A 19,252-nucleotide genomic window follows, 5' to 3' on the forward strand; every position below is an offset into this window, starting at 1 on the left:
TTGCAGTTGAAAGGAAGGTTGGTTTAATGGCTCAAATCTGAATTTCTGTGGAAAAAAAATAATGAATGCGCTCCTCTGCTCGGCAGCACTGACATAAGGCTGTACTTTGTGCTGGGTCTGACCTACCGGTGCATTTCTGTTTGGATATAGTGCAAACACATCTTTTTTTATTTAATAGTGAAATTCAAAGCAGCCAAAATGTGTCCCGGAGAGAGCAGGGACAGGGAGCCAGCCTCCACCTTCCACCAAATAGGTGACGACACAGATTTGCTGCAGGGGTGAAAAGAAGACAGCTATTGACAAGAAAAGTAGTCTTTTATTTCAATTGATATTTCTTGGCATTAGGCAGATATTAAATAACACTGGAATGCACGAGACTAGTAACGTATCGACAGCAAGAGGGAGGAGGTGCAGCGAGGTCGAGAAGAGCGGTGCGAGTCACGTCACCTCATTTCACTCAGAAGCCATTTAACGCAGCGACCACCGTAAAGTAGGACTCCACTGAGAAATACAAAATGAGGATTGCTCCTTTCAGGCCTGCCGTTAATACAGTAACGCTGGAACAACCGACAGTAAAAACGAACGAAGATTTGCATTCAGTAATTAAACAGAGTGAAGTATCCACAAACTGCTAGTCATGCATCTCTTTTGGAACGGCGATTGGCTAATGCATAAATACCACAAAAAACAATCATCTCCAAGATCGGAATAAATCACAGACAACTAGAAGAAACAAAGCTTGAATTCTATTGTATGCCTTAAATAGATGACCTAAATATTTAAAATTTTACTTCACCATATATATATAATTTATATATATATTAAAAGAAAGTAAAGACCATTAGATAAGTGCAAGCAATTTTCCTCAAAAAGAAAATTGGAACCATGCCCAGGAAAGCTGCGTTTTGTTTTGTTGTTTTTTTTTTTCTTTTTTTAAACTTTCTACTCCATTCAGTCCACCTTTTTTTTTTTTTTCATTTTTTATTTTTTTTTAACATAGTCATTTCCGAAGCAAAATAAATTACCTGCCATCTGCTACGTTGGGTCAAAGTCCTACCTAGCGTCTTCCTGGGACAACGGGAACACCATTCTTCCTCCCAGACTAAGCGAAGTGGTATCTCACGGGAAATCTGAACCCTTCGGATCTGCATGTAAACATACCTTTCATTTACCGTTAACACGTGCAGAGTGAACCAAAACATTACGGGAAAGCAGAAATGGAGCTGCCGAAGGAGAGCTGCACTGGTGTTAGTGAGGGGAGCGAGGGCTGTTTTCACTCAGACACACACAATCTGGCAATGGTATCTTATCCACTAACTGTTGAGGAATGATTGAGAAGGCATCCATTTGCGAGCAAAGCTTGAAGGACAAGCCGAGATTCTCGTTGCAAACTGTCCGCTTTGTATCAGAATTGACTCGCGCTGCTGGGGTCGCACTGTAACAACCGCACGATGGAGGGGTCGCTCTTGGCACCTTTGATGAACTCCTCCAGGGACAGTTTACCTTCAAAGGAGGAAAGGCAAAACAGAAGAGGAAAAAAAACCACAGTCATTCATTGCTGCCGCTCACTGTAGCTTACAAAAAACAATGCACGTATATTTAATCTATTGCAAATGCATCTCGGGGAATTTAGTGCAACGCACAGCAGCCAAATCCCGCTCAAGCCCTTAAGCCTGGATGCATCTTTCTTCTGCAAAACAATCTAGCATAAAAACCTGTCGTTTCTTATTTAAAAAGACAGTACCAAGTTAAAAATAAAAAATACAACGGTTCTAATATCAGCAGCTTTCTGTCCCAGAACTGGGCCGTACAAATAGCACAGAACATGAACAGGAGGCTTGGTACCTGCACGTGTGTGTGCTTTGCATGCGATGCTCACAGTGCTATGCTGTTTTCAACCCAAACGTGCCAAATCTCTCCGCTTTGCACCGCCGGGGCTTGGTGTGAGCAGTGGCAGCCCCTGCTGCCCCTCCAAGCCCCTCGCTGCCTTCCTCCTGCTCCAAGAGCTCTTCCCTCGGGATGCTGCTGAAACCATGTGTGAGTGCTTGCGGGGTTGGGAGCCACTACTACCCCTACCCACCCGTGCCAGTTCCTGCTGGAAATGCAGCTCCTCGCTCCCAAAAATGTGTCTGGGTGTCACAGGAAGGAGGAGATGAGCGTTTGCTGCCTCTCTCACACCATGTCCTGATGCAGAAGCATCACTGATGTTAAACCTTTCGCTGAGCTCTGATACCTACACAGTGCGAGGGGCATCCCAAAGGGAAGGCTTCAGCTGTGGGAGATGCTGAGGGTTCCTCTCTGCTGTTCATTAAACCCCCTAGCTCAGGGTTCAATCCTAGTTTCTGGCGAACGTCTCCAAAAAAAAAAATTGTTTTCTTAACTTTTTGTCAGTCTGAAAAAGAGCACTCCTAACTATCAGGACATTTATTAGCGTTTCCCTTTCCTCGCAATGCTTAAAAGCAGCGCACAAAGGAGAAGCCTATTAGCCGTGCCCCACAGCTGAGTGGGGCAGAAGAAGCATTTCAAGCCACCGAGAGGAGCGGGGGATCCATCCCTGGCTCCCTGGGCTCCCTGGCAGGGAGCGAGCATTGCTAACGTGGGAGCCTGCACCAGCCTCTCTCTGTTACCTCTCCCCCGTGCAGATTTTATTGTTTGGCAGCGCGCGGCTCACGGGGCGATATTTTACCAGGAACAAGCTGACTATCTCAGCGACAAGGTGCAGCAGATGGAGGATGCACAGAGCAGGTTTTGCTGCATATTTTGTCATGAAACGCTCTTAAATCAGAAATAGCCTTTCTAGTTATAAAGCCAGATTGTTACAGGTCTCTGTACCAGCATGAGAACCACATCCTCGCCCCTGAGCATCTCCCCCTCGAGCAGGACGAGGCTGAGACCGTACCGTCATTGTTTGTGTCCATCTGTCTGAAGATCTTGTCTGTCCGCTTCTCTGGAGTGGATTCGTCTTCTGGCATTTTCATTACTGATGAAACCATTTTGTAGATTGCCTGAGTATTAAAAAAAAAAAAAAAAAAAAGGACATAGGAAAAACAAGACCCAAACTACAAAGCATCAGGACTGAGAAAAATAATTTAAGCCTGCAGCAATAAAAAAAGGCAGCTGACCCCAGCAGGCAGCTGCGGGACTTTATAAACCAAAACAAATATGAATTTCTGACTGCAGGGTTTTTTATTTTTCTTTCCTGTGTTCACTTGCACTTCAAAGAAGCACCCACGCTGCTGGGTCAGTTTAAGAGAAAGTTGGGGTTTAGGCTAACGTGCAAGCAGGTCTGAGACAAAATATGGGAGCAAAGCACCAGTGCACGGCTCTGCTTTCGGAGATGAGACCTCTTTTACCCTATTGGAATGCGCTGGGGACACCAAGCTGGTTTGGACACACCTCAGCTAGGGGCTGGACCACAGGGTCACAGGGTGGCTGGGGTGGGAAGGGACCTCTGGAGGCATCTGGTCCTACCTCTGCCCAAGCAGGGACACCTACAAGAGGTTGCCCAGGACCATGCTTTAGTGATGGGACTCAGCAGGTCAGGCTGATGGTTGGATTTGATGACCTTGAAGATCTTTTCCAACCTAGATGTCGCTATGATTTTATTCTATGATTCTATGCCCAAGCGACTTCTGAGTATCTCTCCCAAGGAGGGAGACCCCAGCACCTCTCTGGGAACCTGCTCCAGTGCTCGGCCACCTGCACAGTAAGAAGTGGCCCCTGGTGTTCAGAGGTGCTCCTGTGTATCAGGATGGAGAACATCCCACTGCCGGGGCAGGTGCCACTGGCCCCAGAGCCAGCCGTGGGGCCATGCTCCCAGCCTTTGGGGGATGAAGACATGATACAGTCTTTAATTTTGAGCTCACGTTGACTCAGATTTGAAGTTTCAGAGCCTGTGGTATCGATTTTGAGATTAACCAGGTGAGTAGAATTCGCATTTAGGTCTTTATGGCCCCACCAAAACCCCACCAAGGAATCCTCAGGGAGAGCTGCAAGACTTTGGCCTTGCTGCAGTTGCATGGAGCCTCATTTGTCTCTCAGGACCTTTGCACCTCCTCGGTCCCATCGTGGCCCCAAAATGCCCTTTGGGGACATGGGAAGGACCCAGCTCCACACACCGAACGTCTCCAGCTCCAAATGTCTCAAGCCAAGAAGTTACAACACCGAACATAAAATAAAAGACAGAGCCTCCTCACCTGCACGATTTCCAGCATTTCCCCGCGGCTGATGTACCCGTTGCCGTCCAGGTCGTACATGCTGAACGCCCACTTGAGCTTCTGCTCGAGCTTGCCCCGCGAGGTGACGCTCAGCGCGATGATGAATTCCCTGAAGTCGATCGTCCCGTCGCCGTTGGTGTCGAAGGTGCGGAACACGTGCTCGGCGAACTTGGACGCGTCGCCGTAGGGGAAGAAGTTGGCGTAGATTTTTTTGAACTCCTCCACAGTCAAATGGCCCGTCGGGCAATCTTTTAGGAAGCCCTTGTACCACTCCTGCAGCTCGTGGTCCGTGAACTCGGTGTTCTCGCGCAGGTCCTGCAGCACCTCGGGGCGCAGCTTGCTGTTCTGCTTCCCCATCCTCTCCCGGAGCCCGGCTCAGCTGCTGCCAAGCGAGAGAGCACCCGCGTCAGCTCCAGCCCCGCGCGAGCCTGCCTGCCTGGTGCAGACCCTGTACGGGGCAAGGGGACAAGGGCAGAGGGAGGATGAGATCACAGAACGACAGGATCGTAGGGGTTGGAAGGGACCTCGAAAGATCATCGGGTCCAACCCCCCTGCCAAAGCAGGTTCCTTACAGCAGGCTGCCCAGGTAGGGTCCAGACGGGCCTTGAATATCTCCAGAGAAGGAGACCCCACAACCTCCCTGGGCAGCCTGTCCCAGTGCTCAGTCACCCTCACCGTGAAGAAGTTCTTATGCACGTTGGTGCGGAACTTCCTGGGCTCCATTTTGTGGCCATTGCCCCTTGTCCTGTCCCCACAAACCACTGGAAAGAGGTTGGCCAGATCCCTCTGTCTCCCACACCTCAGGTATTTATACACATTGATGAGATCCCCTCTCAGCCTTCTCTTCTCCAGGCTGAACAGGCCCAGGTCTCGCAGCCTTTCCTCATAGGGAAGATGCTCCAGGCCCCGTATCATCTCTGTGGCCCTCTGCTGGACTCTTTCCAGATGCTGGATTTGCCTCTCCTACTGGGAAAGCACCCCATTTTGTTTAACCCTCACAGTTAACATGACGTGGGAGCACCTCCTCCCTCCCCGTTCCTCTCCGCAGCAGCGTCACAGGGCCCCAGTGAGACGGGGTTGGCAGAGCAACTCCTTCCACCTTTATCGGGGCTTGTGCGCCTCTGCAAGCTTGTTCAGAAAGTTCAGTACTCCACAGCACGGGCAAAAGGTGAACGTCATGCTTTTATCAGGGTTTTTAGGAGGGGGGAGGATTGTCCCCTCCTGTGACAGTGCCCGTGATGTGCGGGTGGGTTGCACAGGCCCAGCAACAAGCAAGAGCCTTTGACGCACCGAAAGACAGTCAGTGTGTATTTAGGAGAGAAAACAAAACGGGTATCACGGTGGATTTTTGGATCTTATCCCGTCCAGCCTTTGTCGTGGCCTCCCAGCAATGCCCAGGCAGAGCGATGCTGCCGCCGCTCTGCAGATCCACGAAGGGGTTGAGGAGCATCTCCCATCCCGAGCCCAAAATGTCCAGCAGGACAGAACCACAGCCTGGGACAGCCTCACTAGGGGGTGCTCCTACGTGTCACAGCCCCAAGTAATTACCGGGGCGTTCCCACAAGGTCTGTACAGAGTTACGTCCGAGCCCCTGCAACAGGGAGGCCTGAGCCCAGCACAAATGCCTTCCTTGATGTCCCTGGTCCACCGCCTTACTCGACGTCCCTGCTACGCTTGCCCAAAACCAGGGCGGCAGGCAGGTCAGGATGAGCCCAGCACCCGTGTGGCTGCACAGCACCGCTCCTCAGCCCCGGGAAACAGCAAGAGCCGAGCAACAAAGCATGCAGAAACGAATACCAGGGAAAAATGTAACAGGGGCTAAGCGCTTCCCAAAGAGTAAAAAATCCCAGGCATGCATAAGAACCTAAAAAAATGTTAAAGGTCAGCAAAAAATAAGTTGCTGTGCAGCAGAGGGCTTTTCACCAGCTGAATTTAACCTCCTTTTATCTGTATCCCACTTACTCTCTCTGTCGCCTGAGCAATGTAAAAAATCCCCGTCCTGCCCTGTGACTTGATGCTCGGAGACAAAAACCAGCCAGCTGCTCATTAGTACAACGCATCGGGCTTAGCAGAAAACTGTTATCATCAGCACTTCTGTTTTCTAGAAAGCTGCAACTATTTCAGCTCCAAAGCTTTATTTCTGCTCTTTGCAGGGCAGTTTTCTGCGGGTCCCATACCTCTGCTCGCCCCCAGCGTGCGGGGAAGCTCCTGGTCTCTGCCAGCATCCCCTGCAGGAATGCCCGGGGCCATTCCCCCTTTTCCTAAAATACCTTTATTATTCCCGTTCCCTTAAAAAGAGAGGCCCCTCGCCAGCAGAGAGGCAAGAAGTTACCCCCATTTATTGGATGTCAGTGCTTCTAATCGCAGTAAGATGTATCCTGATATTTGGACGGATGCTGATTTAGTATCATCCCCAAAAGCTTTATGCCGCAGTAGTCTTTGCATTCAACAAATTACAGGTTATTTCAACCCTCCCTCCTCTCTTGGGTCATGTTATATCAGAAAAGTGATGTGCAATGATCTAAACATAACCCTTTTTTTTGCATATGAGCTTTCTGAAAGGCTCGCTAATGTGTTCAACCCAAATATAACCCCGCAGTTGTTGTAACCAATTTGTTAAGAATAATTAAACAACCAGCATTAACATTAATTTATTAAAGCAGGACTAAAAACCACCGTCGACGTGAATTGTGTTTCAGGTAGCTCCTACAAAACGAAACGCCTAAACAGCTCATTAATCATGACAGCCCCCCCCCCGCTGCTGGCACCCAGCTGACATTTCACTCGATTGCTGTAAAATGCTTTCATCAAATCACTTTCCAGAGGCTCATCGGCTGATTTAGCTGCGAGACCACTCGGAGGACGGCTGCTAATGGAAATTGCAGGGAGCGGGCTCGGGATGCTCAGGTCAGCGCCGTGATTAGGGCTGTGGGTTGTTGCGGTGGTGTGTTTTTTTTTCCAAGAGCCTGTGCCAGCTGAACCTCTTGCGAGCTTGAGACATCACGCTGCCAGCAAAGCCAGGAGCAGGAGATGTTTGGGGCTTCCAGCACTACTGTGATGGCTGGATTCCCCAGAGGAGCAAAAATAAGTACAGAAATGCCCCTGAGTCCTACCTGAGCAAGAATATCTTCTGTCCTTCTGGGCTCACGGCAAAATCCCGGCAACGAGCAAAAGGTCTTTTACTCACCGCGGCCAAGCCAGAAAGCTCGGTGCGTGCCACTTTGCCCCGAGCCTTCTGTATACCTACCACCAGTTACTGCCAGAAGCAACGTTCCCAGCGCACGTCACCCAAAAAGCAGAGAGCAGCCCGGGCTTTGCACTGCAAACCTTCTGAAGGGGTGCAAACCCCTGTGAGCAGAGCTCCTGACGGGATGCTCTCAGCGCATCAGTTACGGCTGCAAGAGGAGGGACGGCTCCGTAGAGATGCCCTGCCTGGTTCAAACCTCCTTGGGAGTGGACTTGGTGTTAATAAAAAGGGGAAAATGTGCGATGCGCCTGTCTGTAGGGCAGTGGTGCTCTTCAGCAGAGAAAGAGCATGGTGAAATATAATAAACACTCCTTATATCATCTGAGCTGCCTGCTTCACGGGGGTAAATTTTGCACCATTTGTCTTGCCGTGCTCGCTTACAGAACAGAACAAGCGTGTCCGAGACCCATTATGGTCCTGAATCTGCAGCACGGCGCCCTGGGGACTGCGGGAGCCCAGAGCAAATGAACAGCATCAGCCAGGCAGCCGGTGCTGCTCTGCTGCCCTGAGATGGGCTGACACGCAGGAACCGCTCCCATATGGGTGAAAGATTTCTTTATTACAACAGCCAAAGCGTCAGATCGCTCACTGATGCTTTCTGCCCTGGAGAGACAAAAGGATCAGCCCGGAGGGATACTGTGAGCATCGTGTTACGAGAGGTTTTGCTTGGAGACACTGTTTCACTGCTCTGGGTGGCCCTGCTGGAGCAGGGGGATTGGACTGGATGATCTCCAGAGGTTTTTACCAACCTCAGCTGTCCTGTGACTCCACGAACTAGCTTCCGTAGCCTTTTTCCCGTTGCCAGGTAAAGACGAGAGCCATGGGGAGGTCCTGGCCCGCGGGGCACTTCAACAACTGCCGTGCCTCACAAAGCCAGCAGCTGTTTTCTGAGGCTGGGTTCTTCACTGCAATTTGATCCTTACATTAAAAAAGGGCAGGAAGCCCAACTAAAAGCTTCAGTCCCTAAAGGCCTGTGCTGTCACACGTCACGGACACACCCTTGAGTGAAAAATGCATCGGACTCTTCGTCAGCTTATTATTTATATATAACCTTCTGGTTAGGAGGAAGCCCTCCTGTCTCTGGCTCACCCTGCACTGCTGGCGTGGCGCGGAGAGGGGCTTCTCCAGCTCCCACCAGCCCATTTAACGCACGCACGGATTTAAGAAAGCTCAGGAAGATCCCAGAGCAAACCACACTGCAAGTGGGAACGTAAAGGAGTCCTCCAGACCTCGTTTTGCCCGGGGACGGCCGCCTGAGCCGTGCGGAGAAACGGCCGGCTGCACGGGCCCGGGACAGACAACGAACTCCGCGGCGAGGAGCAGCTTGTGTTGGATGTTTCACCGGCAGTATCCTAAGCAACGAGCACTGCAGCAGAGGAGGGGCAGGATGCACGGCACGTTGCTACAGCTATCCGGCCCTGCCGGGCACGCTCACGTGGGCCCCGCTCCTGCCCCGCGGCCTCGGCCTCACCGGCGGCGGGCTCGGGGCCGGGAGCGGCACCTCAGGACGGAGCCGAAGGGTGACGAGGAGCATCTCCACGTCTCTCGAAGTTAACAACGGGAGCAGCTGGGCGGAAGACGCTCAATGAAACGCCGAACATTCCCCTGCAGCCTGCGGAGCAGGGACAGCAAGGCCTGGCCGCAGGAGGAGCTGCGGTCACTTCCTCGCCGCGAGACCTAGCGAAGGGAAAGGCAAAAGGGAAACCTAGCAAGCCCAGAACAAACAGAGCTAAACAAATAAACGGGCTTTTCCACTGTTTTTTTACTTTCAATGACTAATCACTCTTTTATCTAAACGAGCGACGCCGCTTACTCGCAACTGATTTTTGAGCTAAACCTCTTCCAAAAGCTCATTAAAAAGCGGTCGGAGGGAAGTAACCCCCACCTGCATCACCCCCACTTTCAGTTTCGGAGAACCCAGCGGTATTTTCAGGACGAACGCCCTTCGGAAAGGCAGAGCGATGTACGCAGAGCCCCGCCGCTGTGAAAGTTTCGCCATCAACACACACACAGGCACTGGCAACGCGCCCTTGCAAACCCAGTTCTGGGAAGGCAAACGGACAAGAGCTATAGATAACCCACCGCCAGCTCTCCCGAGAAAGATATAATTACGAAGGCTCCGATCCTGCAAATAGCTATGCGAGAGGAACACTGCAGGATGGCACATTGATTTCATGGGGCCAGCTGCACTGAAACCTCAGAAATTCACTTAGAGGGCTCTGGATTCCTCGTGTCTCTTCAAGTCGCTTTCCTCGGGATTATGTTCCTGATTAACGCAGGAAATCAGGCTGCGGACATCGAGCATCAAGCCGAGAGCCGTTTGGGGTTCAAGCTGCCTGCCTGCAGTGCAACCCCCTCACCCCAGTGAGGGCACGCCGACAGAAACCCCCAAATTGCTGCAAAACAAATTAAAAACGGGCTGTGGGCAGAAAGGGAGACCTGCGCTAGGACCAGCAAATCTGGCAGCTCCTCGGGAGCTCTCTATAACGTTTTCCAGCTCAGAAAGGAGAGCTTGTTACTGTAAAGGGCAAATATTCCCCAATGCAATAAGAAAAGCACAGAAATATTTCGAGCAAATTAGGAAATTAGGTTAATCTGGGTGGGAGCAGTTCGGGCAGGGACGCAGCTTGTTATTTGAGACAGGAAAAGAAATCCATGAGTGGATTTTCCTTTTCTCCTCCCTTTGCCCTTTTTTTTTTTTTTCTTTTTAATGAAACCAAGGGAGAAGGAGGCGGCCTTCTTCTGTCTTCAGATGCTGTGTGAAGTTGGCAAGACTTAAAAAAAAATACAGTGTGTTTACAGAGGATTACACTGCGAGGAGAACATGTCAGCACACAGCGTCTGAGCGTACAAGGTCTTTTTCTGAGCAGGTTGGGCTGCATGGGGAAAAACCCACGTCACGTTAAGGTAGGGTACAATTGTGACAGGTAAGTTAAAAGAAACCTCCGGGAGCTCGGGCTTGCAGGAGAGGTGCCTGCCACGAACCGGGAAACCGGGGAAATGTTGCAACCGCACGGTTCCCAAAGGTCAGGGAGGGACGAAAAGTGACAAAAACCAGCGCAGGGCAGGGCTGACGGAGCGGTAAAATCCAAATCACGGACTTGGCAGGCTCGTTGTTGGATTTTACAAGTTTCACGTGAGGCACTTGTTAATTGATTAAGCTAAATCACATCCAGCCCCGGTGCCGGCCACCCCCAAAAGCTTCCTTCGTGCAGCAGTCCCTCACAGAGCCCTCCATCCACCTGCCCCAGCCCGTGCCAGGCCACACGCTGAACGCCCTGCTGCACTAGGAAGGAGGCAACAGCTTGGGCTCTTCTCCTCTGGCGTGCTGAGCCACCGGCAGAAAGTCCCTAAAACGTTATAGGATTTCCAATATTGACTTTGTAAAAGTCAGGTTGGCTTGCATTAAAGGGTGTGTACGTGCTCATCCAAATGACAAATGTCAGCTTCCCGCTTCTTTACGCGTCTGTCCTCTCTGCAGAACGATCACGGCACCGGGAGAAAGGAAGCTGGATCCAATTCCTGCTTCTGCATCACAAGAATCAGCCGAAATGTGGCCGCGCCAAGTGCCTGACGACTGCACCTGAGCAAAGCCCGTCGCATCGGAGCCGCTCACGCGGAGAAGATGAAGAGTTTGGGGACAAAGACACTTGCAAAAGAGATAGTGACAGGCGATAATCAGCCCTCAGAGGCTGGTCTGCGAGATCATCATCGCTGCTTATGGTGCTTAAATGGAAATAAAAATGAGATCTGACACCCTGCCTCTCCCTAGCCGCAGGTACCGTGCTGAGATAGGGGGCTTTGAGGAGCCAGGGGGATCTCGGGGTAGCTAATCGGGATTGTCTTCTTTCAAAGAGGGGAAAGAAACTTTTTTCTTTTTTTCTTTTTTCTAAAAAAAAAAGCCTCCCTTTATCTTACATAAGAGTTATGCTTACTAAGACGATGATGAAAACTGTGGTTTTGGAGGTACGCCAACTGGCTACCTCGAACAAAAATTCAGCTGACATTTGTTTAGATGCTTAATTAAAAATACTGAACCACTGGGGGGAAAAAAAAATAAAGAGAGAAATACTGCTTGTCACTAACATTTTCATTGACCAAGTAACACGGTTATTGCTAACAATTTCTACTACTCAATTTCTGGTTCCCCAAACCTCCAATCTAATAAAACCGCATCCATTCCTTTTATTCATCTGGCTTTCTAAACAAACTTTCTCTCCACTGCCATTTTTTGGTGGTGGTGGGGTGTTTTTGTGGATTTTTGTTTGTTTGTTTGTTTGTTTTTCCTAATATATCACCATTTTAATAGAGGATAAAAGCCACTGGTTAACTTGCTTGAAAGGATACACTCCACAGTGAACAAATCCTCCTCAAAATGCTGTCTGTTCTCTTTCCCCTTAAGCCACTAATTGTTTCACACCTTTATTTTCCTTTCTGCCGAATGCAAAAATACCTAAGTCAAAACATCTGCAAGCAAACTGAGTGTTTAACTTTTTTTCTGGCAGAGGTGTAGAAAACCCTGTAAAATAACAGCTCTGTAAACTAATTAATGAGAGGAGCCCACGGCGCTCAGGCAGAAGACGTCTGCTGGACCCTCCTGGCAGCCTACAAGAAAGGGAGAGCTCCAAACCAGAGGGATCAGCTGGAACCCCCCTAATCCAGGCCCGTTACGACATTTTTAGGGGGACAAAGAGCACCCAGGTGAAAATCCTCTCTCTCCTCTGGCATTTCCGTGCAGCGTTCAACGCTCGAATGGGACTCATGAGAGAGTCACCCCCTGGGATCTCCGTTTCAGATAGCACTATCTTTGTTGTAGCAAAGATAAATAACGTGTGTGGTTAGCTTTTATTGCACCAGGCCCTGGACAGACAAGCTCTTCTGGGTCCAGCCATGCCAGAGTACTGCACTCTGCTGGTTTTTGATTTTCCATTAATTATCCTTGTCTCTGACGAGCCACTGGGCTATGCCTGATGTCAACCACTGGTCAGCTCCACTTCTAACCCCACCACACCCAACATTTTACCCACTTCTGCACTACATCCTTCGCAAACCAAGGCCCACCCTAACCACCAGGATGACATTTTTTTTAATGTCCCCTTTCCCAAGGATGGCATTTGTGTTTTCCTGGAAATCTGCAGCGACTTTTCTGCGCGAGGAGAAGGTATCCTGTGTGAGAAGCCCTGTCAACAAGACCTTTCCGCAAGCGGCCCGTTTGCGCAACATCAATGCGACAATTTATCATTTATTTTTTCCTCTTTGGAGAAACAGGAAAAAAGTGTTTAAAGGACGTGGCGGTGGTTGAAAGGAGGGGAGTGCTGATGGAGGGTAGGGTACTGACTGGAAGTTTCTGAAGTGGCGCGTTCTCCCAGCATCTGCGGACATCTCCTTTCAGCACACAAGAGCGAGGCTGCTTCCCTTAGCCTTGAAGCCTGCGAAGAGCACTTTGCTTGTAGGATGCACGTTAAAAGGGGAAGGCCAGTGAACATCCAGCCTCTGGGACCAGGAAAGTCAGCTGCAAATTGATATAAATATTTGGAGTCATGTCAGAATGGACAATACCTTAAAAGCATTTCGGGTACTCATGCCCTCGTGGTCAATATTTTATTTTTTTAGCTTCTTGACCCAGAGAAGACAGATCATGACTTGCCAAGTTTATCCAGAGACCTCCCTGTCCCCCCTCAAACATTCACAACTACCACAACAGCAGCAGCAAACATCAGTCGTGCCCCCGAAGGAAGGTCAGCCCCTGTATTTCCTCTCTGCAATGCCAATATTTCCAATGGCCCGAGGGGTGGCGAGGACAGACGGACATTTATTCTGATACTCCAGCCACCAATCTCGGGCGTTTTGGTGCAGAAACGCTCTGTTTTGGAAAAGGAAAGGAGACACATCTAAGGACGGCCCTGGCGAACAATAGCGTGCTGCCCCGGCGCGCTCGGCTTTGGAGCGACTCCAAGCAGGGTGGGGACTGTACGGAAGCAGACAAAAGCGTCTGTGGGGTTGGGATAGAGATCTGCGTGGAGGAAGCGCTTCCTCCATCCTACAGCCCACAGAAAGGACGAGAGCTTTAAATAGCCCTCCTCCAGAGCGCTGCTGAAGACCAAAAGGGTTGTCACTGAAAGAAAGTCCTAAGGTCCAGAGCCAGGCTTGGACCCCCCAAGAACACCCTCTGTTGGACAAGAAAAAACACGGATTGGGGCAGAAGCTGGAAAAAGCCCTACAGTTACCTTCAGCAATGCCATCCCAACATCACACTGTTCCTCAGCCCCGTTTATCCCAAAGCGTGGAGGCATTCCCCTGCTCCACTCATCCCTCTTGGAGCTCCCCACCTCCACATCCTTCTAACTCCCGTGTGGCCACGCGTGGACCACAGCCACCCGAGCAGCACAACGGGTGGGTCTGGCAACCCGGGGGCGCAGCACTGATATGAACAGAACTGGTGTTGAGCAGAAAAACCACCCTTTCCCTGATGAATATCCATGGAATACTTGCTTTGGTTGGACACAACGGGGCCACGGAGCGCAGAAATGTGGATTTGCAGACCACCCAGGGCTTTTCTCTGTATGTTATGGCACCGGTTATCTGACCCGACCTGAAGCTGGAGGAGGTTCCCTCTGAACATCTGGGAGCTGTGCGGGTGACGGAGCCCTGGCACGGGACTCTCAGTGCGCGTGCTGGGCTGCTGCACAGCTCGCATGCCCCGTTCTCCGTCCTGAGCACCAGCCCTGGTTTGTTGGTTTCCAGCACGTTTAGTGTACTAGAGCACACGCCGCCCGATAGAGGAAGACTTGAGCTGTGCCCAAGTTGTTGAAATCTACTTCTCAGGCGCCTTCAGCGGGCTGGAAGATTTAATAATGGAAAATGAGGGAGAAATAGGAAGGAAACCACAGGTTTGGAAAACATCGGGCTAGACAGCTTGAGAAGCAATGTGGGAAAAATCTATTCCAAATTATATTCAAGAAACAAAAACAAAGATAGAGGCAGGTCAGAAAGAGCAGAGCTGTGCACACAACCCTGCCTCGCTCCCTGGAAAGGAACGACGCTGCTTTGACATGGAATTGAACAAACAAACTTCGGCTTCCCGGAGGAAAAAATTAGTTCATGAATGGCTTTGCACAAAGCAATTACCCACCGGCTTGGAACAGACGGCTGTGGTTTCAACCTGCCGAGATAGCCATCAAAGCTGCACTCGTTCCACAACCGGGAGAGATTAGTTATCTGCTCCTCCCCGGTTTTACAAGGGAGAGAAGGAGTTCGAACTATTTGTCATAGCAATTATCTGCCCGGGTCTGGGTTCACTGGACAACAAAGTGCACTTTGTAAAAGTGCAGTAGTTATAAAACTCCCAGGTTATCTCCAGCAATTCATATTAGGGCAATACCATGAGCGCTCGGCTGAGGAGGCAGCTTTGGTGTGCTGAAATGAGACAAAGCACAACAAGAAACAGCCCGCGGCAACACCAAATTTGTGGCTGGGCGAGAGGCGGGGAGGTGCCTGCGTGCCAAGGGCTAACACACAGTCACCCCAGTCAGGCTTTCGCGGGATCTGATTCCTCTAACAGCTCAAAATCACTTCCCAACGTCCAGCCCAAAGGTACCCACTGCTCGTTACAGCGTTTGATCTGGCCCCAGCACCACCTTGTACAGAATTTACCCTCTGCTATGCACGGTTATAGGGCACCATCGCTCCCGCGTCACTTTTAGCTCTCCTGCCTTACTGACCAGGCTCCTCGTCCCCTCCCATTAAGATGTGTTCCTTTCTCTGTGTCCCCGGCCGCCAAGACCGCCCACACCACCTTGGGCGAGGTCTCGCCCCTGCTTGCCCAGTGGCACCGAGTCTCCTTGACTGCACTGGGAACCCATCCAAGAAGGGGATTTGGCTTTTCCAGGGAAGCCTCACCCCGGTGGCTTGGGTCAGCCTGTGCTCAGCGGTAGCCAGGCTCTTCGCTGCGCTCCCAGCTGAGCAGCTTCTCCCCCGGTTACAGGCAGGGGTGCCAGCTGCCCACCCCGAGGTGCATTAGCTGGACGGCACAGACTTCCCCCAAATTCTGTGCATCTTCTGACTTCCACCCCCAGGGTTAACCACCTCTCTCAAAACACCCCGACCTTCTTTTACGTTCATGGCAGCTCCGTGGCATAAGACATTTGCTCCGCTCCCTCCCAAGTGCAGCTACACTGATCCTCTGATAAGGTCTAATGGAAGAGATGCGAAGCTCAGTGGAAAAACAGCGTAAGAAATAATGTTCCAGCTCGTTTCTGGAACATCTCCACATGCAGTACGAGTTACACAAGGAGTTTCCAGTCCCTTCTCCAGCTCCAAGTGTCCCGCGACCAGGGAGGACCCCATTTGCCACTGCGAGGGCAGGCAATAGTGGTGCATTTGTTTAAAATATATAAAAAAAAAGCCAACACCCAGGCTTGTACGAAAACAATCAAACAAATCTAACCACAGCCTTAACTATGGGAGACCACAATCACTCTCTGTTTGCTGTTCGGTTGGATCTGTGTACTGGAAAACATTCTCAGCAAGTGCAGCTCCTCACATCCACATATTTGCATTTTATACATAATCCAGCTGTTGTTGTGGTTGTTTTTTTTTTTTTTTATTTCTTAAGTGGGAGATTCAGACCTGACCTACCAGAGGAACAGCTGTAACGAGCAGAGAGGCCGTCAGGCAGTTTGCTTGGGAAATAAAAACGTCCCTTTGCTAGAGCAGCGAAAAGGGAAAAGGTTGCTGAGAATACCACCGAGTGCTACTGGCAGGCTGGGGTGTGCTGGGAGCTGCTGTTCTCATGCACGCTTACACACACGGGGCACTTGCAGACAGGAAGAGTGCAGAAAAAAAAAAAAGTGCTTTTCTTTTTGATAGCCAAGAGAAATGTGCCCTTAGCTGCCTCTCCCCGTGGCCATGACAGTGGTGGCACAGGCACAGCCCTTCCCCTGTGGTAGCCAAAAGCAGCTGCACTTCACCTCCTCTGGAAAACATAAAGACATCAGAGAGGGGCACCAGGAGAGCAAATGGATGGGGAGAAACTGCTGAAGTGCCCTGAAGTCTGATCGTCCACCAAAAACTGGGGAGCGACGCCTGGATGTGGGTTACGGAGCACCACGCAGGTGGCTTCGGCCAGGAGCAGCCAGAAGCGAGCCCGGCTGCTCAGCTCCGCTGGCTTCCAACACACAGGTCTTGAAAGAGCTTTGAAAACCCACAGGTTTCAGCATGCTGCTTAATAAAATGCATATGTAGAAATAGTCCAAATCCATAGATCTACTTCCCCTGTGCAGCGTGGCTGTATGTCTCAAGAGGAGCTGCTCTTTCCAGCGAGCCTTTCCATGCATGCAACTTGCCTTTAGGAATCAGGAGCGCGTGTGTGCCCTCACCAGTGGGCATCCTGGCTGAAAAGAGCCCATCACCATGCCAAAAAGCTGGGAATTCAAGTGGAAGGGCAGATAACAGGACCTGGGCACTGCAGTGCCCGCGGACAGCTGGGGAGCACCCCAGGGAGGTGCTGAACGCCCGGTGCCATCAGCATCCCTCAGCAAGCTGGAGGCTCCCTCCAAATCCATCCCGGGCGTCTGAGGAGAGGAGCCAGGGACAAAGAGGAGGTGCCTGGCAAACAGCAGCACGTGGTAAGGCTAAACAACGCAGTGCTGCTTGCTCTGCTTCGAAAGCTTGCAGAACATTGCCTCCCAGCCCATAAAACATCATTCAATTTGTCCAGACTGAAAACGCTAGATGCCTTATGTCTTTAATTTGAATAACACTTTTCCCCCTGTGGACACAGGAATTCTGCTTACCTTCATCAAGCAGCAGTGCCAAAAGTTGTTCAAGTACAGCATAAAGAGCAGCTAAGAAACATCGCAGCCTTTGGCAACAAGCAAATGCAGACTTTGGCACCGGTCCTCACAAGAACGAGCTAAAGCACAGCACAGCAACCCACAAGGAGAAGCTGGTGACCTGCGTGGACCAAGGTCTCCTGTGCTTCTCCAAGGACTGGAGCAGGCTGTACGTAGGCATGGCTAGGCTGATGCATAATTTCTAGAAAATCCACTTCCCTGCTTTATTTTTATTTAACAAATTGAAACCCTAAGTGTCGAATTTCAGGCTCAGTCACAACTCTCCCACTAACCAAATTGGCTACTCAGATCATTAGTGCACTTGAGGACAACTTCACATCCTTCTGTTTATGCTCTGCTAATCTCTACATTTCTCTCAGCCTGATAATAAATACAAAAAAATCCATTCCACTTTCAGTTTCTGGCTGGAGAAAGTTTCAAGAGCTCAAAAGCTACGGGGACTTTTTTTAACTAGAAATGTTATTCTCCATATATTTTTGGTAAAGAAATCCACTGGGTTTAGGTAATTAAACAGATCTGAAAAATTAAATATGCAACAACTTAAACCTACTATCTCTGCTTCTAACTACTACCAGCCTGGCCTATGGAGCAGAATTGTTGGGAAAGTTGTTATCGAAACGCAGGGGCCAAGTGATGCAGAGGTGCTAAAGACACATCAAGGAGAGCAGGGGAGGTAATGCCTAAGTCAGTTATGTAAGTGGGGAGGCACGGGGTGAAAGGACAGGAGGACGCTGCGGGACGGACGGCCGCGAGCCTCTGAAAGCTGATAAAGAGCTTTGGCAGGAACCAGCCGTCCCGCTGGAGCGGGCCCCAAAACGGGCGTCGATGCTTTCCCTGCACTCTGTTTTTTAATGCCGCTTTATTTTTGTTTTCTTAGTTTGCTGCTGAAGTGCCCACGGACAATGATGCTATTAAGCTCTTATTATAGCATGAGATTAGTATGGGTTTCAGATTCTGCTGAGCCAGCTCATTTCCTTCTACATTCGTATCCAGGATCAGATGCTAAAACATAAATGGGCAGTGATCATAAAAGCATAGAAAAGAAGATTTTTCATGTAACTGCAGTTAAAATTTTTCTTTTTCACAGCTTTAGCCACAACTGCTCAATAGCCTGCTCCACGACTAATTACAGTACATTAAAGAGGCACGGAGCGATTGCGTAGTCTTTTCTTTAATAACAAAAACACACAACACACCCCAAAACATCAAAAAACAACAACTGACTAACAACAAAACTGGCCCAACCGGACAGATGAGAAGCCTCCAAAGAAGCCAAATAGAAAATGACTTTATCCCCCTGCCATCCTCTAAGTGTGACCGCAGCGCTGGTTTCACATGCCAAATTGGATTGCAATTAGTCACAAAAGTTCAGCACGAGCACAAACCACTGGATGCACCTGAGAGCATCCCCATGCTGTTCTTCCCACCCAAAGAGGAAGACCAAGTGGATGAATTACTCACCTTCCATAAAAATCCACCTCTGCTCTGTGACTCTGGTTTAACAGGCATCCCTCCCCGCCCGGGTCTGTCCCAAATGTCCCCAGTCATGCCACCGAGGGCGCATCTCCTCCCCGCACGTTGGCACCCAGTGCTGGTGGATGCACCCCTACGAAGCACAGGGCCAGGCAGCACACAAAGCCACGGCTTCTCAGACTTTTTTGGGGGAAAACATGACAGAAGCACGTCGGTACTGCTCTGTAAAATGAGGCGGTGAGCGACTGAATGAAGCCACCTCACTTCCTTGCTCAGCATAAAGCTTTGCAGAGTGCAACAGACACACGGGGAAGGCCATGGGAGGCAGCTAACCCGCAAAGAGCTGGTGAGCTGTGAAGTAGAAACATGCAACGTAAATATACAGCTGATATATATGCCAGCAGGAACCGAGTTATGATGAGAAATCGTTGATAAAACTTAGAAGGGGTTTCAGAGCAATC

The 19,252-nt window shown here is 50.3% G+C and overlaps 1 protein-coding gene across 6 annotated transcripts in view; it reads right to left on the reverse strand.

The window, feature by feature from the left end:
- Positions 1 to 296: 296 nt before the first annotated feature.
- Positions 297 to 19,252, reverse strand: part of HPCAL1 (hippocalcin like 1) — a 56,816-nt gene continuing 37,860 nt past the window's right edge. For 2 of the 6 annotated variants that reach the window (XM_083827696.1, XM_083827697.1), the window contains 3 exons: positions 4,197 to 4,596; positions 2,900 to 3,005; positions 297 to 1,503 (listed from right to left, as the gene is read on the reverse strand). In XM_083827696.1, coding sequence (XP_083683822.1) covers positions 1,406 to 1,503; positions 2,900 to 3,005; positions 4,197 to 4,574 — 582 coding nt within the window. In that variant the 5' untranslated portion in view covers positions 4,575 to 4,596 and the 3' untranslated portion in view covers positions 297 to 1,405. Of the gene's footprint in view, positions 1,504 to 2,899; positions 3,006 to 4,196; positions 4,666 to 19,252 lie in introns of all 6 variants that reach the window. The other 4 variants (XM_083827692.1, XM_083827695.1, XM_083827693.1 and 1 more) reach the window with 2 other exon arrangements.

This window comes from Anser anser (assembly GCF_964211835.1).
Source record: "Anser anser genome assembly, chromosome: 3".
NCBI classification, from domain to species: Eukaryota; Metazoa; Chordata; class Aves; order Anseriformes; family Anatidae; genus Anser; species Anser anser.